General features: G+C 35.6%; 3 protein-coding genes and 1 non-coding gene across 4 annotated transcripts in view; all 4 read left to right on the top strand.

Annotated features, from left to right (window-relative positions):
• The window catches only part of LOC100183050 (proteasome adapter and scaffold protein ECM29-like), a 30,409-nt gene extending 22,229 nt beyond the window's left edge, over positions 1-8,180 (top strand). Inside the window, exons 31-40 of the mRNA XM_018811893.2 lie at positions 1,671-1,802; positions 2,217-2,394; positions 2,638-2,708; positions 3,284-3,456; positions 4,087-4,203; positions 4,703-4,849; positions 5,086-5,230; positions 6,238-6,435; positions 6,693-6,764; positions 7,791-8,180. Coding sequence (XP_018667438.1) covers positions 1,671-1,802; positions 2,217-2,394; positions 2,638-2,708; positions 3,284-3,456; positions 4,087-4,203; positions 4,703-4,849; positions 5,086-5,230; positions 6,238-6,435; positions 6,693-6,764; positions 7,791-7,936 — 1,379 coding nt within the window. The 3' untranslated portion in view covers positions 7,937-8,180. The remainder of the gene's footprint in view (positions 1-1,670; positions 1,803-2,216; positions 2,395-2,637; positions 2,709-3,283; positions 3,457-4,086; positions 4,204-4,702; positions 4,850-5,085; positions 5,231-6,237; positions 6,436-6,692; positions 6,765-7,790) is intronic.
• Positions 8,181-10,114: 1,934 nt separating this feature from the next.
• Positions 10,115-23,058, top strand: LOC100177549 (cationic amino acid transporter 3-like). The gene is made up of 13 exons (XM_002129392.5): positions 10,115-10,327; positions 10,565-10,666; positions 11,365-11,493; positions 11,931-12,086; positions 13,888-14,044; positions 14,515-14,750; positions 15,656-15,878; positions 17,031-17,170; positions 17,675-17,777; positions 20,206-20,387; positions 20,799-20,959; positions 21,417-21,525; positions 22,417-23,058. The coding sequence occupies exons 1-13, from the start codon at positions 10,183-10,185 to the stop codon at positions 22,572-22,574; spliced, it is 2,001 nt and encodes a 666-aa protein (XP_002129428.1). The 5' UTR covers positions 10,115-10,182; the 3' UTR covers positions 22,575-23,058.
• Positions 23,059-23,768: 710 nt separating this feature from the next.
• trnap-agg lies at positions 23,769-23,840 on the top strand. The gene has a single exon. It is a non-coding gene; the product is annotated as a tRNA-Pro (tRNA).
• A 355-nt stretch (positions 23,841-24,195) lies between these two features.
• Positions 24,196-24,815, top strand: part of LOC100180698 (non-specific lipid-transfer protein-like) — an 8,454-nt gene continuing 7,834 nt past the window's right edge. The window contains 1 exon segment of the mRNA XM_026834680.1: positions 24,196-24,333. Within this exon segment, the coding sequence (XP_026690481.1) occupies positions 24,292-24,333 (42 nt within the window). The 5' untranslated portion in view covers positions 24,196-24,291.

The raw sequence follows: 24,815 nt of genomic DNA, 5'->3' as shown, positions 1-24,815 counted from the left end.
AAGCAGCTCGCAGCTCCCCATTAATGGAGACAGCTATGCAGTGTTTAAAACAGTGTGATTCTAACGTTCTATCACAACTGACTCCTACTTTGTCGGATCTTACAAAGCGAGGTGTTGGGGTGCTTACTAAGGTAAAATATGCATACATTACTTGTACATATTTCAAAAACCACTTTAAATTATTGTTATAATGAATGTACTTGCCCTGCCATTCAATGTAAATAACTTATATTTATTTCTGTGTTTTTTAAAATTTTTATTGAGAAAACGTTTTATTTTATTTTTTTGTAAAATTTTTATTTTGTGTATTAATGTCATAATATCCACAGAAAGTTGAGTATTTTGGCAGCAAAAAAAATAAAACATTTTTTTAAAGATTTGTTTTTATGAATAAGTAAGTAGTTCATTGTGTTTTTTTAATGTTACAGTGCTATTTTAAAACCCGAATAGGGATCTAAAGTGACTATAGACAAAACTACAACTCTGGTCTTCTTAATTTGACTAGGTTTTTATAAGCTTATCGTTAAAAAAATACTGAAATCGTATAAAATAACAACTCCCATATTCTCCCCATAGGCGGGATGTGCACATATTATCACATCTCTTGTTTCAATGTGTGGCAATGATCTAACTCCATATGCTGGCAAATTCATTGCAGCTCTTACACCAGGTAGATATATTTATTGTTTACAGTCTATAATATATAGACTATATATGTTTAGTAGAGTGGGGTAAGATGGGACACTTTTTACTCTATTTTCTCGTCCCATTTGGTAGTAAACAAAGATTATTCAAAGAACTATAAAACTGTATCCTCACGACTCCCATATACCCTTTTTGCATGGTCACTTTTAGGCGCGTAAGTACTCGCATATTTACTCGCAAAAACAAAGTTAACACGCATAACGTCATAAGCGTGTTATCTGCTGTAAAAGGTTGGTTGTTACTCACATAATGCAAGAAAAGTATAGTAAAAGTACAGTTTCACTTTTGAGAGCCTAATCTTTTTCGGGTATTATTTTTACAGTTTTTAATTGGTAATAGCACCATAAAGTATCAAAACTTCTTTTATAAACTAGGTTTAACAATATTGCGCTTAAGTAAGCTAACTCAATGTTGATACGCGCATAAACCAATGACCATGCAAAATAACGCGGTTAGCGAGTTATCATATGGCGAGTTAATGCGGATCGTTATTCGCATTAACTTTTCTACCATGCAAAAAGGGTAGTAGACAGTTGTTAATTGTTTAAAGCACAATCAGGATATTTGGATATTATGTGCTAAAGTTGTCCCATCCTCCCCCACCCTACTATATATTTACATCTCATTTATTTACAGTCATTAAAACAAGTGTGGGGAATAAACCACATAACCAATTACTTTGTCTTGTATAATTAATTAAGCTACTTTTTCCCATTACAACTAGTTTTAGGCTGTCTTGGGAAACAAAACTCACAGTACAAATAAATCCTATGAATCTGTTTGTCTTGAACTAAACTTTTTAAACTCACTGTTTAAAGTGTGGCACCAGCACATTGTAAATTTTTTATAAAAAATATTTTTACATAGTCAAAATTTGCAATACGCATGAGACCTTTAATGTCACACCATTACAGAACACAATTTAAAAAATCATATCAATTTTAAACGATGTTATTTCCACCCAGGATTACTGGATAGATCGTTAGCTGTTCGGAAAGTAAATTCAACTTCCATTGGACATTTAGCTCGTGTTGCAAAAGATGTGACTTTGGAAAAGACTTTGCTTAAAATGAAGCAGTGGTACATGGAGAAAGATGGTAATGTAAAACATAAATAGTGTTTTTTTAGCTTTATGGGGCCAAAATTGAGCCACCTTGGATAGTTAAGCACCAATTTACAAACTTTTTGTTATTTTTTTAAGTCTTTTTTTTAATTTGTTTTTTTAAACTTCTTAAAATGGGTAATGGAATTTGCCATGTGGGTATGCAATGCCACCAAACCTAGGGTGGCAATATGGGCAGGCTGATCCTAGAATTGTCTACACTGCAATTATCAGTAAACATTTAAACCAAAACGAAGGCGTCTAACTACCTACCTACCCCGCAATTTCAAAAAGTTTGACGTCTATGATTTTAAATCGCTTTTGGACAAAATTTAAATCGTTTTGGACAACAGTTTTAATTATGTGTATTGTGCTAAGGAAAAAACAAAAATTGCTAAATTATTTTCAGAATCGAATTCAAAACATGCATCAGCCAGTGTAGTGTACGCCATCGCCCGGCATTGTCCCGATGCTCTGAACAGGCATTCCGCACTTGTGCTCCCCCTAGCGTTTTATGGAATGCATGAAGTCGTGTCACTTGATGGCGGTAAAGCTGCAGAAAAGAAAACTACAGAAACTGGAACAAAGTAAATAGATTACAACACCCTTTAATTCAGTGCTGCTTAGCAATTTTTGCAAAGTTTTTTATATTACCAATAATATTTTTTTTTATGTCCTAATTTCAGAACATAATTTTACCGTATCATATAAAACGCTTTGTAAACCGAGCAGTAAACCAATATTTCAAAACACTTATTTCAATAAAAATTCAAAACTTTTTTTTTGATGTATATGCCATTAATTTTTTTATAATTTTTTCAATTTTACAGAGGAGACGACGTGAACTTTGCGCTTACAACCAAGGAAATGTGGGAAGCAGTTTGGAATGAATTTACACCAGGTATATATATATATACATGTACATGTGTGTCTTTTTTTACACACGGTTTAAATAATGTATTTAAAACAATAAAAGGTTCTTGTCTATGGTTAAAGTGATAGACAATTTACGTTATTAATTTCTTTATTTTTGTTTAAATTTTGAATAAAACTTTTTTAACTAAATAAAAAAAACTATCTTGGGTACCTAGCTTATGGCCATTTTCACGATTTTTAATCTATAAGTGTTACAATAATTGTGTGGGTAACGGCCTACTTAGGCCTAAATCTCAATTCCCAACCCTGATCATATACCCTTACCCAATTAGCATACAATCATGGGACATGAAGTATAAACATTTTTTTTTTATTATTTCAACAACTGTAACCAGTGGTACAGCTAACCACTTTGAAAAAATAATTTAAATTATAAAAAAAAAATTAAATCAAATTAAAAAATTTTTTTTTTATATTTTCTTTAAAAACACTTTAAAAAAAACAAGGGACGCCTTTAAAAAACATAATTAAATTTTTCTTTACCTTTTTTTTCTGGGCTACGCACTGACCATTACCACGAAAACCATTTCTCAATCCCAGGTTTTGAGACAGCAGTTCGATTACACCTTGGTGAGATAGTCACACTAGCAGGGCTGGCTATTCAATCACAAAGTTGGGAATCCAAGGCACAGGCTGCTGCTGCTATGTCTTCTGTTGCTAAGCGACAACGACCTGGTACAATTGTTCGGCCACATTTAGATTATCTAATGCAGGTAGATGGTTAGTTTATTGCGTTATCTGTTTAGAATCCAGTCATAAATTTATCTTTCTCTATTCTTTTTCTATTCTTTGTGAGTGAGGTCCTTGTCAAGGACCTGGGATTTGGGCCAGATTTGGCTCATTACCCCAACACCTAGAAATCCCATTTAAACCTTTCGTGCGATCGGTGCCGCTCTATCTCAGACTCCATTGACAACACAGACCCCAACTCTATCCACAACCCTAGAGTCATAAACTAATTTTTGTGCCATATCTTGGACAGATATAGTACTAATTCTTTTTGATTAAGAGACTGAGGATGCAATTTAGGGGAAATATGTCTATTTTTTATTATACAATGGTTTTAACTTGATTTTTTTCTGTTACATTTTCAGAGTACTAGATCGTGACTGTATTCTATGCACAAGAATTGTCTAATTTTTATTAGTAAACTGTAAAGGGTCGCGAAAAAATTTAAGGGGTCGCTCTCAAAAAAGTTTGAGAAGCCTTGGTCTAAAGTATGTAACATTTAATTTTTTGGTCTAGAACATCTAAAACATTGGTCTAAACCATTTGCCTAAAACATTTTTATGCTTAACACCAAATATATATAACATTTCAATTAATATCATTTTACATGACAGGCATTATTAAGTGGATTACAAGGTCGTACATGGCAAGGGAAAGCAAAGTTACTTGAAGGATTACGTGATGTTTGTGTGCATTGTAAGGAACAACTGACTATGGAGGAATTTACCAAAGTAAGTTTCAACTTAAAATTTATTTTTTTTAGATTTTCTTTTTTTTTAGATTTAGTTGTTTTTAATTTTCTTAACAACTTTACGTTAATTTTTAGCCTGACTGCTTTCCTGTTTTTGGTGGAATTTTGGTAGTTATACCTCATGCTAGATTATAATATGTCAAAAATGTAACATAAACTAATATGTTTACTTGGCAATTATATAATATACAGTCACGTATAGTTTCTGTGGAAAAAAGTTACAATTTATGATCTGTATAAGAACACATGTTTTGTTGTGTAACTGAGTACACTTTGATCTTACTGTATGTAAGATGAAACGGTGGTGCATTCAAGCTTACGTCTATTTTTTAACAAAACAGCAATTTAAAAAGAAATATGCCTGGTGACAAAACTAACAACAGCAACAAAATAAGGTGCAATTAATTTATTTCATTTAAAAATAATTTGGAATTTATTTATTTGATTGTTTAAAAAATTAATTATTTTTTGTCACTCAGGCAGTAGCTGCTTTGTTTAAAGAGTCGAAACGTGAAAACCCAGTTTACCGATTAGACGCTATTTGCTGCCTGTCGAGCGTGTTAGAAGCGCATGCGGTTGATAAGTTCACACCTTACTGGGAAATAGTGAAGCCCCTCTTAGTTAAAGTAAGCGCAAAAAGTGTTACGTTTTTCACTCCAGTATTTTCTGTGCGTACATTTAAATACAAATAATAATTTGTTTTCAGTAAATTTTATTCTTTTCAATTTCATTGCTTATAGCGTGTGGCCTACTTCGCTCACGACGTATTATAACCATCGTAATTCTATTTCAACGTGGAACACACAATTTTGACCTTTGGTATTCCTACTATATCACCATAATTGTATTTTCACACTGTTAGGGCGAAGGTGACAGCTCAGACAGCGACGACGCGTCCACGTCCAGCACCAAACGAAGTGAGCGTAAAACGGCTGAGTTTAAAACACACGAGCGTCTTCTTCAGTCGCTACCTAACGCATGGTGTGCAACTTCCAACCAAACCAAATGTGAGCAGAATTCATATTCATAATTTAATTGATTTTTTGTTACTTCTGCTACCAGGCACAATGTAAATAATCTTTCAGCAGCTCATCTGGTATAAAAAACGTAGCGTATTTTTCCTGATGAAGTTTTGCGGATGGCGGACGCACGTCAGAAATACATTACGTTTTTCATATCAGATAAGCCGCTGAATGATTATTTAAATTGTATAATTTGGAAGCCGTAAAGGTGTTATGTAAAAACATCTAGAATGACGTAATTCATGAAGAAATGTAGTGTAGTAAAACCCATCGTAAATAAATACATGTCGGACCTTTTACTGTACTGCTATTTTTCATTAGACCAACATTGCGCAATTTTTTTTACAGCTTTTATGGAGAAATACAGTAGAATAAACCCTTCGTAGACTAATAAGGTTAGCTTTTTGACAGTGCTGTTGTTTCGCCATACTATTATTACGCAAGCTTTTATGCAATACCTTGTTAAATGTTAATATAAAGCTTGCGCAATATTGGTATATAGTAGAATGGGGGGAGACGGGACACCTTTAGCACGTAATATCCAAATATCATGATCGTATTTTAACCAATTACCAATGGTCTATCAGAGTCGTAAGTATACGGTTTTATAATTTTTTAAACGTGCTTTGTTTACTCCGAAATGGGACGAGAAAATGAATGAAAATGTGTCCCATCCTTCCCCGCCCTACTATAATTTTTTTACTCAGGCCATTTATTTTGTTAAACAAATGTTATGACCTGACCAATTTCGCCACAATATGGTAGCTTTGCTTATTTTTAACCCTGGTAAATTACATCATGGTGCTTAATAATGCGTTAGTGAAAATTTCGAAATCGTTTGTTTGTTCTGCGCACGCAGTACGTTGCGAAACATTTCAAAGTGCAAGCTGTTTTCCTCACCGATTACTCAGCGTTAATCGTTAACTTTATTTGGCAATCGTTTGTTTCCCCTATTTATCAAGTAAACTGCAACTTTGTTTGTTTTGTCACAGTAACCCACTATGACGATGTGCTGACAACAGTCGCCAGCTTTGCAACTCTAAGCACCTACCATGTACAGCTATCTGCGTTACAATGCATGGAGCAAATACTATCTTCGCTTTTTCCAACGGATGGCGCACCAGAGTCTATAGAATTTTCCATTTCAAAAATCTACTGCATCGTAACTGAAGCAATTTGCACTTCGTTAGGTAAAAGGAAAATCGTTTTTTTTTTACCTTTAAAAGTAGTATAGCATTTTAGGAAAAATATTGACATCCATTGTAGGATTTTACCCCGAATTATAAATGTGTGTTCAGTGCCCATATCATATATGATTAAACAGCACAAAAACGTAATTTCTGTTAATTTTACTCCCGATCAATACCCAGACAGCGTAAACAATTCCGTAACAATACGAAACCAGTTTAATCGTAAAATTAATATTTGTTTATTTTGTACCGCACAGAAAATTTAAAATTTTCTTCAATTCGTGAAGAAGGTTTGAAGTGTTGTGAAGCCCTCTTTCAACTACCCACAGGTAAGTTTCGTTTACATTACGTTTAAATCTGCAAAACTCCTCCTAAATACCTGCTTTTGCAGCAATAGCACAACACGGCAATTTCTGTAGCGTTAAATATAGTAGTAATATGGGACAACCTTAGCACATAATATCCAATATTTTTTCTAAACGTTTTTTTTTAAAAATAATTTACGACGCTGTTTTAGAGTTGCGAGACTACGTTTCTAATTTTTTTGTATGTTTTTGTTTACTACCAAATGGGAAAAGAAATAGAAAAAAACCATGGACTGTCTTACCCAAAAAAAATTTTTTTTTTTGGGGTAATTTTTTTTATTTTTTTTACCCCATTTTTAATATAACGGTATCAAAAAAATTGAAAAACCCGGTTGGAATTTAAAATTTTAAAATAAGGAAATATAGACAACTATGAGCTAACGGTGTCTATCTTACCCCACAGTACTATATATGTTTCGTTTGAAGAGTAGACTACTATACAACGTCTTGTTTGTTTTGTTAGCTGCTTGAACCATGTGTGTGTTTAGGAGTGTTGTTTTATACTCATCTTCAGTAGAAAGTAAGGAGGTATCGTAATTTATTGTTGTGTCTGTAAAACCTGCCTTTAAAAGAACTGAACAATGCACAAAAATACTTCATAAAACGCCGTATAAATTCTATATAGTATTGTGGGGAGATGGAACACCTTAGCACGTAATTTCTAAATATCTTGATCGCGTTTTAAAAAACTAACAACTGTCCATGGGAGTCGTAAAGATACGGTTTTAAAATTCTTGGAATGCTACCAAAGGGACGAGAAATTAACGTAAAAAAGTGTCCCATCTTCCCCCACTCTACTATAACATGGGAACTAAAAAGTTGTCCAAAACAACGTATTCTTAAACAAGAAACGAACAATTTTGTTTAAGCCGGGTACTTACAGCTGGTAAAATTCGCGTAAATAACTTTAAAGTTCGAGACCGAACTTTGGTTGTGTAAATTTGGCTTGCTATCGAACTTTGGCCATCTGATCGATTACTTATATTATAGGTGACGAATCCAACGATCAGCAAGTTACGTCATTGGTAAAAGCACTACGCGAGTCCGAAATTGGGGCTGAAAAAAGCGAGCACAGAGCCCGCGTGTTAGGTTTGCTAGCGAAAGCGGAATTAAGAAAGGAAAATACGTCACAATAGCTATTGTTCAGTCATGAGTGCGACCTGCCTCGCTGAAGAATGTTGTGTTATAGAGATTTTACTATACAAAGGTTCCTTTAAGTTTTATGGCGGTTTATTTTTTGCATGTCCAAAATTCATTAAAACGGTGCAATAAGCATATTAAAATGTCATGTTCACCATCGAATTTTTGTTATTTATATAAAATTGGCTGAAACTGTGCTTTAAATATGGAATAAACACGAAAGTATTGGTTTAACCAAAAGTGCTGAGTAGTGCAAGAATTTTCTGCGTGGTTGGCATGCAATTGAGGCCAGCATGTGTGAACTGTACGGTTCGGAGCGTCAGGCAAAAGCGAAAAAGGGCATGCGGGAACACACCATACAGCAACAGAACTATACATCCAATTCATTGTAAGGGCAGACGCGGCAAGGCAGCGGAAATTATCGACAACCAGTATCGTGTAATCAGTGCTTGCCTGAGGCCGTGTGACGTCAAGGCAAGATCTTGAACCTGAAAATGCACAGGAAATAGTAGTCACGTTTATGGCGTACAGTTTACTACGCGATTATAGGGCTAATGAAAAGGTAAAAAGCTTGGAAATTAGTATTAAGTTTGGAAAAGCCAACGTCGGGAATAGCTAGCAACAACTGTGGACTCGTATCAGTGATAGTACAACCGGAACAGCTGTTGAAAGAATTAAGAGCAGGCGACTGTACTCCAGTTACAACGGTTCTTAACTTCTTATATTAAGGATTTATGAAATAGTAACAACGCCCATTTCGCTCGGTATTCACTATTGAGAGTTTAGTAGAGACAGTTCAACATTTAGCCCTGTTAACCAAAACGTTTCGTCAGCATAAACGTCGACAAATCGCCAATGTTAAAAGGACAGTTCGCTACGCACTGCAAACGTGTTAATAATTTAACCGTTACCCTAGACCCACGTGGTTCTATTCAGAATAAAGTAAGCTAGCTGCGCGAATTGTACAGCCACGCGGTTGGCGGGAAACCATCCTGTGTCGTGTCTGCGTAGTACAGACTGCTATTGGAATGTTGTAGTAAAATAAATTGAGCGTTTCATTGACCAACAGAGTATAGTATGTATTCACAATGGTTTATGTTTTGAAAATACTAAAGCTTATGATATTATAAGTGAACACAATTTGCGAATAATGTACTATTATTACGTTTACGAGAATTGGTTTAAGTTTTTCTGGAAAAAAATATATTTAACACGTAGAATTATCATTTTGTACATATATATATTACTCCATTTAACTAGAAATGTGCTTGTATGAGAAATGGCATAGCGAACCGGAAAATCCTATTAGGCAATTCAGCAACCCTAAAGCGTTTATGTTCTTAGATTCAGTCAGAAATCGCCCAAATGCCGTTCGGTTCGTTGGATTTTGAGTACACCTTGAATAGTTAAGTGCCGGCGGCATTATGTTTTATTTATAGTTAGTACAGTATTTTGCCAAAGGTAAGGTGTTTTTATCCCACAAACAAGGTGACTCAGACGCCGGTACGGTGGCTGATGCAAGATTTCGTACGGTGCCATTATTTCGTAATCCTAAAAAACGTTGGGTTGAAAACCGATTACAAAAACGCCTTCATTAAATTGGAATCAGGCCGCTGCGGTACCAGTTGCGAGCGGTACAGGCATCGATCGTTTCAAATAACATTATCAGAGTCGGTGTATGCGTTTTTTGTTTACTATTAGAAAAGAGTCAGCTTTGGTAGTCAGTATTTCGAGTCATAAGGCGAGTGAAAAACGACTTGTATGTAACCTCTTGAAAATCCCTTAACCGCACTCAGGTCCGGCAGAATTTCCACTCTGACAACAAAGAGGCTTATTGGCCCATTTTTTAGAGTAAGCCGTACGGACCAAACATACATAATATCAGCCAGCAAGTTCGGTAGTTCAGTATATAGTTACGCAGTAGATGTTGCTACCGGGAAATTTACCTCTAAGGAACACACGTGCTACTACGGAAATCCTGTTTTACTACGTGAGTGAAAATAGCTGGACTGTTTTGAATGTGCGTGTGCCGCCGGGCACTGTTAGTTTAAAGCAAATGAGTCAGTGTAGAGAAGAGAGCATGACGATTAAATTATTCATCGTCTTGGGAATTTTGACATTCTCCAAGGGCCCGTGTCAGTTATATCCAATCTGAAACGTGTTTCTTTTTATACAAGCATCTGTAGTGACTTGCGTAGCTTTTGTTGCTTTAACCTTGTCAAGTTAATTCTTCCTTGTAAACATGACTGGTTGTGTTGGATGTGCCGAAATTGGACAAGCCGTCACCCGACGGAAAAATGTAGACGATGATACTGTTGGTGAAAGTAAACTCGCCAGAGTTCTCACTGTTTTCGATCTAACTGCACTTGGCGTTGGAGCTACTTTGGGTAAGTCATGTTGTTTATTTAAAACAGTATTTTTATAACAATTAATTTTTTTGGTTATTTTAAGCAGTGTTTTATCACAATTTTTTCCTTGTTTTTTTTTATAAATACATATATATTACCTTTCTTTTTTTATTGGTGTATTTTAGCAGCATTTCGTCGCATTTTTGTACCGTTTTATTGATAAAAATTACCGCATCTTATAGTTTCCTAAATTTTACTGACACTTTTTTTCCATAGGTGCTGGTGTTTATATTCTTACCGGATCTGTGGCAAAAGAGATTTCCGGACCCAGTGTTGTAATTTCATTCTTAATTGCCGCTATTACCTCAATTCTTTCAGGTAAAATTAGGTTTCTACAGTCAATAACCGCATATGTACATAACTTAACATGTAACTATCATTTAACTGTATGCTCTAGTCTAGGCCTATGTAAACAATATTTAACACAGGTCAAATCGCGATAGTAACATTAGTAACACGATATAGCAAGGTGAGATAAGATGGGACATTCTCATTTCTTGTGCGTTTTGGTAGTAGACAAAGATTATTTACAGAAATATAAAACCGTAGCCCTTAGCCTCGCGACTCTAAAATAACGTTGTTAACTGTTGAAAACAGTAAAACACAATTTAAAATTGTGGAATGTATCATGTACCTACAAACGCCAATACCATTCTATCTTACACCACAGTACTACTATACGTTTTGTTTAGTCAAAATTTGTATATAGGGATAATATAGTACTGCGGGGGAAGATGGGACACCTTGAGAACATTATATCCAAATATCCTGATCGTGTTTTATACAATTAACAACGGTTTATAGGAGTCGTAAGGATACGGTTTTATAATTCTTTGAATGTTCTTTGTTTACTACCAAATGAGACGAGAAAATAGAATGAAAAGGTGTCCCATTTTCTCCCACCTTACTGTACGAACTTTTGTATGCTACGATGGCGGTGTCTGCTATACCTCTGCATAACATATTATTAACCCAGCATTTCTTATCTTTGTTTTAAAATTTGCTTTCGTTTATAGGTCTTTGTTATGCCGAGTTTGGTGCTCGCGTTCCAAAGGCTGGATCTGGATACGTTTACAGCTACGTGACGGTTGGAGAGTGTTGTGCTTTTGTTATCGGATGGAATCTCATACTTTCATACGTTATAGGTACTTAATAACTTAGTTTAACCCTTTCACTGCGGAAGTCGTAATATGCCACACAAAAGTAAAGTCAAGACATTTTAATACGTATATTTACGAATAATTTTGCCCGCAACTGCAAAGTTACGAACGTTCTAAATCGTTTGGGTTAAAGCATGCTGCCACAAAATATGGTAATGACTTGTAAGTGGGTTTATGGGAGCTTGAAATAAGGTATCCAAGTAATAAACACAGGCGTTGCCCCGTAGGTTGGGGAAAGATGGGAAACATTTTTATTCTCTTTTATTGTCCCATTTGGCGTAAACAAAGAACATTTACAAAGTTATATAACCGTAGCCCCACAACTCCCTGTTAATTGTTAAAAACACGATCGGGGAATATGGGATTTAAGTGCTAACCCAGCTTACCCCGCAGTACTTTATCATTCATTCTTGCAATTTCAGGAGCTGCGAGTGTTGCTCGAGCCTGGACTGGAAACTTTGACGCTTTGATTGATAATAAAATCAAGACTTACATGTTAGAATGTTGTTCTATGGATGTACCTGGCCTGGCCGAGTACCCGGATCTATTCTCGTTTGTAATCGTGATGATTTTAACAGGTATTTACCCCATCAAAATTGTGTGCGATTATTAAAACCAAATTGTACATAAAAAGCATAAATGCTGCTATTTATTCATTTTTTATTCGACTAATGTTAACGAAAAATCGGATTTTCTGTTGGATTTGCCCTCTTTTTTTGTTAAAAGCGTTTTTCAGTTAGATATAGCCATTTGCATTGTTAACCATACCAGAACGCTCATTTGGACTTCCGCACACAGCGTACGCTTAACTTCCCTGCCGGTAGCTGTTCTTTACTATTATTATCAAAAGAAACAGAAACAAAGGAAGCATTGGGTTGCTCAGTTTCCATTCATCCAATTGACGCTTTACCACGAACACTCTACGCGGCTGCTGATTGGCTTAAATTTAACCGACCGGGGGCGGGGCCAGAGGCGTCGTGTGACTGGTGTATTAAAGTCACGTGCCGTCGCCGCCTACAAAGTAACATATGGACTTATTGAGAGTCACGCGGAACTAAACTGGGAAATTGAGATCCTGAGCTATATGGTGCCGCGTTACACTCGTCCAACCATCCTAAACAACTGTACCATTTAAAACAAAAACTAAGTTTCGAATTACAAATACAACACCAAGCGTTTAACCTTGGAGTCGTGTTTGGAAATTCCAATTCCAGAAGCCGAATTGCTACTTACGCAGTGCATTCGAATAAAACCAGTTGTTATATAAAAGGGTAATATACTAAGATAGGACATCTCTAGAATAGCGTTGATAATTGTTTAAAACACGATTAGGAAATACGGTGATTTAGGTGCTAACGATATCCCATCTTACCCCACAGTAGTCTGTATTACTATATACAAAACTAGTACCCAAGTTAATCTTGTGTTTTGCACAAGTCACACTTATGTATAGCAACCATTTTTATTTGCAAAAGTCGAAACGTTTTGCCCATTGCCTATCTTGTTTTCATCAATTTGTTTATCAAGCTAATAGTCACAATAAGTCAATTGCCAAGCATTATTAAGGTCACTTGTAAACAACACTACACTAAACACGAAAACATGTTATGCAGTCTGATAACACTGCAGTGTTTTCTCAATTGTAAATCAAATTTGTTTTCGATAAGCCTGCCCTATGTGGTTATCCGTCAGTCAGTATGCAAAGTTTGCAACAAAACAGTTTAAAAAAGAAGTGTTTTCCTGGATAACTTGCAAACTGCTTACTCGGGCCTAATGCGTGCTGTTTAAATGCCCTACGTTTTCCGTCTCTATAAGTCGTGCATAAGCATATAAGCGAGCCTCAAGGGCAATAAGGGCATTCGTCAATGTTAACTGGCGTGGGAATCGGGGCAACCACGTTGCAGTCGGCCAGTCACTCACAGTGAAGCTTTGAAAAAAAACTCGCGCCCTGCGTCAGGCATGTACTGAATCTAGTATTGTAAATGATGTAACTTAACACTCTTGCGGGAAATTACTATGCTTGTCTCGTGCTTGACTAATTAACTACATTTTTTTATACAAACGGTTGTTTTACGCGCTAACTTTATATTACGCGTGTTTGAACATCAAACGTTTTGAGTGAAAAGTATGTACGCTTAAAAAATACATTTCTAAATTTTTGCTCTAACTCAGTGGTCCGTGATCACAAACGGTTGCCTAAATTGTCAGCCATACGTTACAAAAAAAATTATCTACAAAGTTACATACATAGTAACTCATACACAGGCAAGAGGCGCATGAAACAAAACACACGTCTAATAACAACTGTATCATTGCCCTCTCACGCAATGGATACATAAGTTACATTCATTCGTTTATGAATTTCCATTTTTTCTGCAGCTCTGATCGCGTTTGGTGTAAAAGAGTTCGCGATGGTGAATAAAATATTTACTGTCCTTAACATCGGTGTGATTTTATTCGTGGTAATTGCTGGTATGACCAAAGCCGACTTTCACAACTGGGCGTGGACATTTGAGGAAATACAGGAATACGTTCTGTAAGTATGTGTGAGGGTTTTTAAACGTATGCGGGTAAAATATATATAGTAAGGTGGCGGTGGGGTGACATGGGACTTGGGGTAAAATGGGATATTTTTTTAAAACTTAAGGTGTCACCCGAAAACCGTTATATACATTTCAATTTTAAGTATTTGGCAATATGTGCCTAACTGTTCCACCTTACCCCACTATACAGATTGCTTTCTTTGGTCTAAAAACGATGACTTTATTATAACAACGTTTAGTCTGCTATACGGTACGAGCTTATGTTAATATTTATGCCTATTAGCTTTTAAACGTGGATCATGCTCCAAGTCCAAAGGAATGTACATACGAAGTATAGGTGTTGGGGAAAACGGGCCAAATCTTGCCAAAATCCAAGGTCCTCGAAAAAAAAATACAATCCAGCAAGGCTAACATATATTATATTTATTCTTATTGTTATTTGTTAACATTACCTTTTTTGCAGCTCAACAAACTCGAGCCCAATGACAAACTTCACCACTGTCGTAAATGAAGTTTTAGCCAATGTAACTTACGCACCATCGTTAAATGGCACAAATGGAGCCACCATGGCACAGCTTGCTATTGACTGGGCACCTTATGGAAATGGTGGTTTTCTACCGTTCGGTTTCTTCGGTTTGATTTCGGGAACTGCAACTTGCTTTTACGCTTTCGTTGGCTTCGACTGTATCGCTACAACTGGTAAGTTACTTCTAATGTACATGGCATTAGGATGCCATACCATACTATTTTTTTCTTGAATGACCGGAAAACGTTATACCACGGGTGTTAAACACCTCATGCCAGCTTACGAGTTACCATGTATTTTACTTTATGGGTGACTATTTTTTTAAATATATGATAACTTGGACAACCCATTAGTGACCACTGGGTTGGAGCAATTGCCGTTAAGTGTCTTGCCCAAAGACACATACGGCAACAATGGTAGCAGAGACCAGCCTTGAACCCATTACCTCTGGGTTATACATGCAGGCACGCTAACTACTTTGCCACGACGCTGTTTTTATTTCTAACAAGTAACAATTGTCATTGTCACAATCGTTATATATATATTTTTTTCACAACACAACATTTGTGTAAGACAGTCAAGAGCATTTACAACTTCGCTTAATTAGGTTTGCTTAAAATTCCACCATTGCTTATCATGTGCTTTATCAGTTTATATTATTTGCCACTGTTTTGGCCAAAGGCTATACTGAAAAGCTATACAAACTAAAACAGGTTACGTGTATTGGAATTTAAAACATTATCATTCTCTGTTAACGTTTAACTTTTCACTTAGTTCGTATTTGATGACTAGAGTTTATAAACAAAAGCCGTAACTTGCACGTTAAATTATAAACTGTGTAAAATGTAAAAAACACCAATTAATCTTTTATTAATGCAAGAAAATATTGTGTGGATTTAAAAGCCCAGACGTAGGAGCTAGAAATGGTGTTTGGATGACAGCTTCTTAAATAATTAAAACACGTGCGTAATTTTAATATCAAGAATGACATTTCACATACACCGTAGTGACAATACGACATTTCATATACCTCATATACATCGATCGTATTCAACACTATATTCGTATGTTTCCGCAGGGGAAGAAGCGATCAACCCACAAAAATCAATACCGATGGGCATTGTCCTTTCCTTAGCTGTATGCTGTATCGCCTACCTGGCTATCTCCGCAACATTAACACTTATGCAGCCTTACTTTTTACTGGACACTCTAGCGCCTTTGCCAGTCGCTTTTGAAAAAGTCGGAATGGCTTGGGCAAGTTACCCTGTTGCTGTTGGTGCCATATGCGCACTGTCTACCAGGTAAGACTTGCAAATATGCCCGTTTAAAACCTGTTTTGTTATATAGTAGGATGGGGGAAGATGGGACACTTTTTAACATTCAAAGAAATATGAAACTATGTCCTCATGACTCTCATAAACCGTTGTTAATTGTTTAAAACACGATCAGGTTATCTGTATATTATGTGCTAAAGGTGTCCCATCTTCCCCCACCCTACTATATAAAAGGGTAAGATAATAAAATGGGACATCTCTAGAATAGCGTTGTTAATTGGTGTCTACTGTCTACCAGGTAAGACACCTTATACACACGAACTTTTAAAGCCAAACTATATGTTTTTTAAACGCATTTACCATAATATCGGTTCTACGAATGAAGGAATAAATGTAACTTATTTATTTGCACGTGCCGGGCAACGACGGTCGTTATAGCACTGGTATTCTATTTCACACACCTCGTATAGTAGGGTGGGGAGGAGATGGGACACTTTTTTATTTTATTTTCTTGTCCCGTTTGGTAGTAAACAAAGAATACATTCAAAGAAATATATCTCATCACGATTTCCATAGACCGTTGTTGATTGTTTAAAACACGATCAGGATATTTAGATATTATGTGCTAAAGATGTCCCATCTTTTTCCACAGTTCTATATAGCTTTGTTTGTGATAGTTCAGTAACCAAGATAAGTCTTCCAGCGCACAACCCGCAATTTCTCCACGTTATATCATAAACAAATACTAATTAAAAGAAATGCAGTATAACAGCCTGATTCCAACTCACACGCAGCCTGTGGCAGTAAAACAAGATAAATGAGTCGTATGAATGTGAAGTTCATTATCATTATGTTGGAAACGTGCCGTTTATCAAATACCATACGTTATGCAAATTCAATTTGCTTACGCATCCGGTTCTGTTGTTTTCATTTACCTATTTATAATTAAATACAGATACAGCGATATAGTAGACTAGAGTGAGGTAGGATACAAGACATGTTTTTACTTTTTTTTCTCGTCCAATTTGGTAGTAAACAGAGATATTTTGTTACAGAATTATGTAACCGTAGCCCCGCGAGTAGTAAGTCTGAAAGAGCGTAATTAATTGTTGAAAACACGGCAAGGGAAGTTAGGTATTAGGTGCTAACAAAACATTTAAAACATTTATTTTTTTACAGTCTTTTGGGTGCTATGTTTCCAATGCCACGTATTATATACGCGATGGCAATCGACGGCCTACTGTTCAAATTTCTTGCTAAAGTTCACGACAAAACAAAGACCCCTCTCATTGCAACGTTTTTATCAGGAACATTTGCAGGTAACAGTGTATTTTCTGTATAAAATTTTAAAACAATTCTGTAGGTACCCCGTACTGATTATTTAGTGTGGATCGCTAATAACTGAGAATCATTTTTTAAAGTTTTTTTATGCTAATGTCCATTATATCTGTTATTCACATTTCCGATCTTTATGAAATAGTGCAAGCAACTTTTTAGCATTTTTCTCTAGACTCTTAATTGTTTTAGTAGTATAGTAGGGTGGGGTAAAATGGGACACCAGTAGCATACAATATTACAATATCCTGATAAAATTTTAAACAAATAGCAACGGCCTATGAGAGTCGTGAGGATACTGTTTTATAATTCTTTTAATATTCTTTGTTTATTACCAAATGGAACGTGAAAATAGAATGAAAGAATGTCCCATCTTCCCCACCCCACTGTACATACCAACAGCCCATCAGAATACGACTAAAGTTTTCATAACTTTTTCATGTTTAATATTTTCTGTGTCGGTTGTAATTGGAATTTTTTTCTTATAGGTATCATGGCCATTTTCTTTGACTTGAAAGAATTAGTTGACTTAATGTCAATTGGGACCCTGGCTGCCTATACGCTGGTAGCTACATCTGTTATGTTACTCAGGTAAACATCATTGTGTTTTTTAAAATTATTTTGTCTTTAATCAAGAAGTAAAATTTGTGATATTTTCGATTCGTGATATTTTTGACCAATACTCACGCATCGCAATATATAGTAGGGTGGGGGGAGATGGGACACCTTTGGTACATAATATCCAAATATCCTGATCACAATTAACAACGATCTATGGGAGTCGTGAGAATACGGTTTTATAATTCTTTAAATTTTCTTTGTTCACTACCAAATGGGCTAAGAAAATAGAACGAAAAGGTGTCCCATTTTCCCCCACCCTACTATATGCAGGTATCTATGCTTTCAATGGGAAATCGTGCTTGTTTTATTAATTCAACGAAACATGTGGATACGTAAAGGCGGTTCCTTGTTCTGTTTTGTGATAACGTTTCCAATTAATATGATAAGCTTCGTTAGAATACTTAATTCTTGCTTGATGTGTCTATAACACTCTCCCATTGTTAACCATACGAGTATCTTACAATTTACATTATAAATACCACAACATTTTTTTTTGTATTTTAGTTTACAATAACAAAGCTTATACATTATTAACACTGAGATGGGAAACGGGAATTAACAGCAAAAACGACAGTCTGTAAATGTTTCAATAAATTTTATGTTATTACAAGTCAAAAAAATGAACTGAATGTCAATTTAATTTTTCCCGCACGTTAAGAATAAATTAAATTATAGAACACTGAATAGAAGCTTGGTTACTAAACCCTAAAAGATAAGAACCACCCAACAGTATTAAAACGGATTACTAATTCTAATTAAAACAGACTACTAATTCTAACCCTAAAAGAACTAACATAATTAAAACAGATTACTAATTCTAATTGGAAGAAAAATTGCATAAAGCAAACATTTTCAATAGGGAACATATTTTAGCGGGAGGATACTTTATAAAAACAAACAAAAAAGAGCGTATAATTTATAAAACAAACACTTTCGTAAGGAAACATATTTTAGCGTTGAAGTAATATTGACATCGACACTCGAACTCCAAATTCAAATTGCTTACCGGCTATAACATTAATAACCATATCATCGGTTCTACGAAACTTATCAAAGTAACTGTTCGGTGTTTCTCGGATATACTGACGACATGGGAACCTTGCAGTAGTATTGTAACAACTGACAATATTATGATATACTGTAGCTACAAAGCTACCTACATATCTCGCGGTTGCTTTGAGACTTGTTTATGTGTTTCAGTAGGGTGGGGAAAGATGGGACACCTTAAGCACATAATATCTAAATATCCTGATAGTGTTTTAAACCGTTAACAACGTTCTATAGGAGTCGTGAGGATATAGTTATATAATTCTTTGAATGTTCTTTGTTTACTACTAAATGGAACGAAGAAATGGAGTTGGTGTCCCATCACCCCGAACCCTACTGTATATTCCTTAAATCTTGTCCTGGTGTGTACTCGTATTGCTAAAACATTCTTGTTGCATATAAACAAAAGCAGCAGCAAAAAAAAATTAAATTCGCTGATAAAAAGTATGTAGGGGTATAGCTTATAAGATGACACACGTTTTCATTCTCTTTTAATGTCTCATTTAGTAGAAAACAACAAAGAAGATTTACAGAATTATACGACTGTAGTGTACGACTGTTTAAAACACGATTGGGAAATATGGGATGCTATTTGCTAACAGTGTCTCATCTTACCCCACCGTACTTATTTCCCTTTTTCGCCATTTTTAATAACTGTTATCATTAGTCTCTTATTTGAATAAATCTTGGTTGGTTTTTGTTAGCTGTTACTTCAGTAAAATTCGATCCATTTGTGTATGTTGATATAATCTAATAATACATGCGCCGTGGTTCGTTGTTGTTATTTCAGAACTCGCTTAAGCCTACATCCAATTAAAGCAAGCGTTCAAATCTAATTGCAGCATCGATTATTCAATGCATTCTATAAATAGTCGGATAAGCTTCTATAATATGCAATTGGCGGTTAATAATAGATTATACGTTTAATAATTACGACTGTCATTACCCCACACAAAGGTAAAAAATGCGTATTTTACGTCACAATCATCACAGCTGTCATTTTCTCCCACGTTGGGGATAATAAAGGTGCATTAATTTGTTCATTTAATTAAAACATATAAAAAATAGAGGTATAGACTATATAGTACTGTTGTGTAAAATGTTAAATGGTATATACTTGTTAGCACCTAATTTCCCATATTTCTTGATCGTGTTTTGAACGATTAATAATGCTCCCTTTTGAAGTAGCGAAGCTACGCTTATATGTGTAATTTGTTAATATTCTTCGTTTATTTTTAAATCCAACTAGAAAAGAAAATCAAAACAGGTCCAGTCTTATCCCACCCTACTATATCTGAAAAGACGGGGTAGAATTTTCGGAAAAAATTAATTTGTGCATTTAATTTGGTAGGTACCAGCCAGATGCGGTTCCTGTAGCAGAAGAAGACTTCGACCTAAAAAAAGACGATCTCACGCCGATTCGTACCGAGGCCCGAACCGAATCCTTTGAGTTTGTAATGCTGGTCCGACCAAAGTCGTCTTTTCCAACGCCTATCATTTCTAAAATAGTAAACTGGTGCACTGTGATTTCCGGTAAGCTGTTTTATTTTATTTTTATAAACGATGCCATTAATTTGTAGTGAGAACTTTTGTTGGTTAGCGTTACAAATTTTAAAAAAGTTGCTTTTAAAAAAGTTGCTTTTTCTGTTTTTTTTCCCTATAACTTTAGGTTATTTTCGGTGTATTAGTAAATTATTTCAAAGTTCAAACTATATGTGAACCTTACAGTTAGGCACCTGAATGTGTTGGTCTCTGTTTGACTGTAAACAGTAAACAAATGTGCATTGAATTACTATTTATATATTAACATAAACTCAATGAAAACACTGTAAAACTTGAGTCTTAAAAAGACGATTTAACCAACTTTAAAAGCTCATTAAAAAAATAACGTTTTCTCCATCCTATACTCTCTGTAATTAACTAACATTCTTTTTTTTCATACAGCTCTTAGCATGGCTCTATTCAGTATAACTATTGCCCTTATTACTCAATTTGGTTGGAATTTTATTTTCATCATTTTTATTGTCATCTTCATATTGGGATCTATTGCACCTATCGTTGTTATTGCTCTTCAACCACAGAGTGGAAAGGAGTTGTCTTTCTCGGTAAGTTTCAATATTTTTTGGCTTAAAGTCCACGGCCATTGCTCAGTGGTTGAGCGTTAGCGTGGTAACTGAAAAATGCTGCCTGATGTTTCTACGGTTATAGGCGTATGTGTTCAACCCAGTGGTCACTAATGAATTGTTTGAATTGAAAGTCATACAGAAACTATTATCCATTAGGTTTATGAAGTTACTTACGAGATAACTAACAGGCCGTCTGTGTTTTCTACTAAATATTCACATGTAGTACTGTATGCTAAGATGGGATATCGTTAGCAACCAAATCCTGTATTCCCTGAACGTGTTTTTTTAACAATTAACAACGCTTTTGAAATGCGGGGCTACCAGTAAATTCGATAATTCTTTGTTTACTACCAAAAAAGACAAAAAAAGAGAATGAAACGTATCCAATCTCACCCCAGCCTACTATGCATGAATATGTGAACAAACTTTTACCCAGGTACCTCTTGTTCCATTGGTTCCTGCACTCAACATGTTCGTGAACATTTTCCTCATGATTTCGTTGCCCCCTTCAACTTGGTACAAGATGGTGATCTGGATGGTTTTAGGTAACTGTTTTTATATTTGATATTTTGAATAAAGGCCTATTCGTTTATTTCACACTCTACCCGTCTGTTTATTGTGATATGCTTGGTATTATTGAAAATGGTTTCGTTCCAATAACTTACAATGTTGTTTTTGCGGATATACTAATATAGTAGAGTGGGGGTAGATGGGACACATTTTCATTCTATTTTCTTTTCCAATTTGGTAGTTAACAAAGAACATTCAAAGAATTATAAAACCGTATCTTTACGACTGCTACAGACCGTTGGTAATTGTTTAAACACGGTCAGGATATTTGGATATTACGAGCTAAAGGTGTCTCATCCTTCCCCCACCCTACTATACGAATAAATATAGCTGAAACACAAGTTGTTTTGTGGCAGTACACGACTTCTAACTAACATTGGCAACCTACAAATTGTGGTTATGCTGTTGCTGTTTGATTTGGTTATTAATTTGTAACCTAGAAAACCCAACTTGCCAAACATTGGTTTAGTTTGTCGCGATTACAAAACACCCATATCAACAACTTGCAACTTCTTTAATGTGTGGCCATGTTTTAAAATGCAGTCTTGATAAAATTATAAACATTGATATAAATAAACATACACGACTAAAGCAGCTATGGCATACTGATGCGGTGTAAGAACAAGAGCTCGGGTGTTAAGCTAGACTTTTACTACTTAGCAACAACTTTTAAAGAAGTTTTGGCATGTGTTGTGAGTTGTGTAACAAAAATATTTGTACTAAGAAAAGATCTAGGTAGATTTCAGTGCGCTATTTAAAAGCTAAAGAAGAACTAAATTATTTAAACTTGGATTATTTTATTTTAAAAGTTATTATAAAAACTAGATTATTTAAACAATAGTTTTTTAAAACACTGTTTTTTACAGGGGCTTTGATTTACCTGTTCTATGGTGTGAGACACAGCGAGGAACATCCTGCAAACAAAATGGTTACTAACAAGAACGGTGCGAGAGACAAAGAGATGCAGCCTATGGACAACAGAGCAGATGGAGAAGGCGCTCTGCTAGAGAGCGAGCAAGTTTAAATGTTAACACAGTGATAAGACAGAGGCGAACGGCGTGGCGACAGTCGTGTGACGATCAGAGATCAGCATGACACTGCGCTCCGAGCGAATGCCTTTTGAAATACCTTACCTGGAAAACAAGTAAAAATGCCCAAAGTTCTTTTTATGTAAAAAAGTTTTTCTTTTCTAGTCACGGCTTGTAGTGAGTGCCTATAATGTGTACAGCGCCATTTGGTTAGTTGTTTTGTTGTGCCGCTATTTTTACCCGTTCTCTGCTTAACTTATTCTGTGCCCTTTTTTTGCTGCTTCATTTTTTTCACTCCGATGCTAGTGGGTTATCGTAATTTGTTTATTATGTTCGAACGGCCAAACTTCTCGAGATATAATTTTGTTTTGCGATTGGAACTGGTGTTTACCTCTTGTATTGGTATTGCTAGAAATAGTGCTACCGTATATGGTAGAGTATCTGGTTCTCTTGTTATAATAAAATTGAGACCTCACTGTATAGGTTGTGTTGAAATTTCTAGTGTGGAGCGTGGGAAAGATAGGACAGCTTTTATTTTCTCGTCGCATTTGGTAGTAAACAAAGAACATTCAAAGAATTATAAAACATTATCCTCGCGACTGCCATAGACCGTTGTTAATTGGCTAAAATGCGATCAGGACATTTGGATATCATGTGCTAAAAATGGGACGTCTTCCTCAACGTACTATTTGTCAAACTTTGGCAGATTCAAGGGTGACTACCATTGCGGGCGTATGTGTCGCCGGGCAATTGCTTCAATTCAGTGTACTAGTAGGTCGTCTAACTTGTTAGCCTTAGAAAAAGACAATCACTCGTAAAATTACATTGGTGGTAATAACTACTTTCGTTTCCCAGCCACGCAAGGATAAAGTAAGTTATATACAAAACCAAGATTACGATACTCAACAAAGAATTGAAAATGTAAATCTTAGTCCTTATTTATTGTCAACATCAAAAACGAAAACGCACACACAGATTACCAAAAAACTTGATTATAAAAATGCAACCCGGTTTGACATGTAATAAATTCGACAATACAGCTCTGTGCCTCTGTAGCACCTGCATATGGATCTTAGCCATGGCGCCCGCCATGATCTTAGCAATAGCATATAAGGAGAGAGCGGAGGTGCCTTTTTTTGTGCGCGCCACTACAGATTACTCTATGCGACTTTCGACTAAAGAAGCGCGTCGGCTCGTTGGTCTAGGGGTATGATTCTCGCTTAGGGTGCGAGAGGTCCCGGGTTCAAATCCCGGACGAGCCCAGTTTTTCCTATTACTTCGAAAGTACTTTAACTTCGTTTTCAATATTAAAGGAGATTCGCACCGATTGGTTTTAAACTCTTTGGCTTGAATCGATATTTTTTAACAGTGATTCAGCACTCCCAAAGCAGCAGCTCGAAACACGCAGACCGCTATGTGAGTTTACATAACTATACAGTTAGTACCTGCGTTGGCTTTGGTCAGCACTCGGCAAAACCTATGGGCAGAAATGCAGGCTATAATTTAGTATTCATTGGAAACGAAAACAAACAGAAAAGAGCTTTTCAGACCTTGTCGTTTCTTGTTATTTTTATCCTATAGTCTTTCTGTTTACTGAAATATTCAAGTATTGTTGTTAATTTATTTATTTTTTTACAGTAGTTTGTTCAACTTGGTGGTTATCATCACAGTACAGTTTTAATTAGTTAAGCTGCTAAACCAAAAGCCTTTAAAATGGGAAGAAAAGTTTATGTAATTGGTGTTGGAATGACAAAGGTAATCAAAATAAAATTATCCAATAGTTTCATTATTTAATATATCATATTTTGCCTAGTTTTACAATCTTCAATTACATATGTGTATAGGCTTATAGTTGCCAAACCTGGGGTGGCAGGGAGGGCACGCTTTCCGTGGTATTTTGTCAACTGCATTACTTAGTAACTTACCCATAAATTTCTCATAAAACACTCATAAATTTGATTATTTTGCACAAAAATTTGCATCATAATGTCTGTGTCTGCCCTGCATTTTAAAAACTTTTGCCTGTGTAAATAAGCTATAATATGGTGAATATAACCAATATAAAAGCCATTGGGTTCCTAATTGCTATGCTTATGATACATATTACCCGGCGCCGTGGCGTAGTGGTTAGCGCGCCTGCCTGTACCTATCAGGTAATGGGTTCAAGGCTCGTCGGTGCTACCATTGTGGGCGTATGTGTCCTTGGGCAAGACACTTAACCGGCAATTGCTCCAGAC

Source organism: Ciona intestinalis, chromosome 5 (genome assembly GCF_000224145.3).
Source record: "Ciona intestinalis chromosome 5, KH, whole genome shotgun sequence".
Taxonomy (NCBI): domain Eukaryota; kingdom Metazoa; phylum Chordata; class Ascidiacea; order Phlebobranchia; family Cionidae; genus Ciona; species Ciona intestinalis.
The sequence above is the reverse complement of the archived record's forward strand: the minus strand, read 5'-3'. Positions and strand labels throughout refer to the sequence as shown.

Bases quoted from the DNA above. Each gene is read 5' to 3' on its own strand.
- LOC100177549 (XM_002129392.5), top strand. From the start codon at position 10,183: ATGACTGGTTGTGTTGGATGTGCCGAAATTGGACAAGCCGTCACCCGA. The intron at 10,328-10,564 runs GTAAGTCATGTT...TTTTTTCCATAG, and splicing joins TGGCGTTGGAGCTACTTTGG to GTGCTGGTGTTTATATTCTT. The intron at 21,526-22,416 runs GTAACTGTTTTT...TGTTTTTTACAG, and splicing joins GGTGATCTGGATGGTTTTAG to GGGCTTTGATTTACCTGTTC.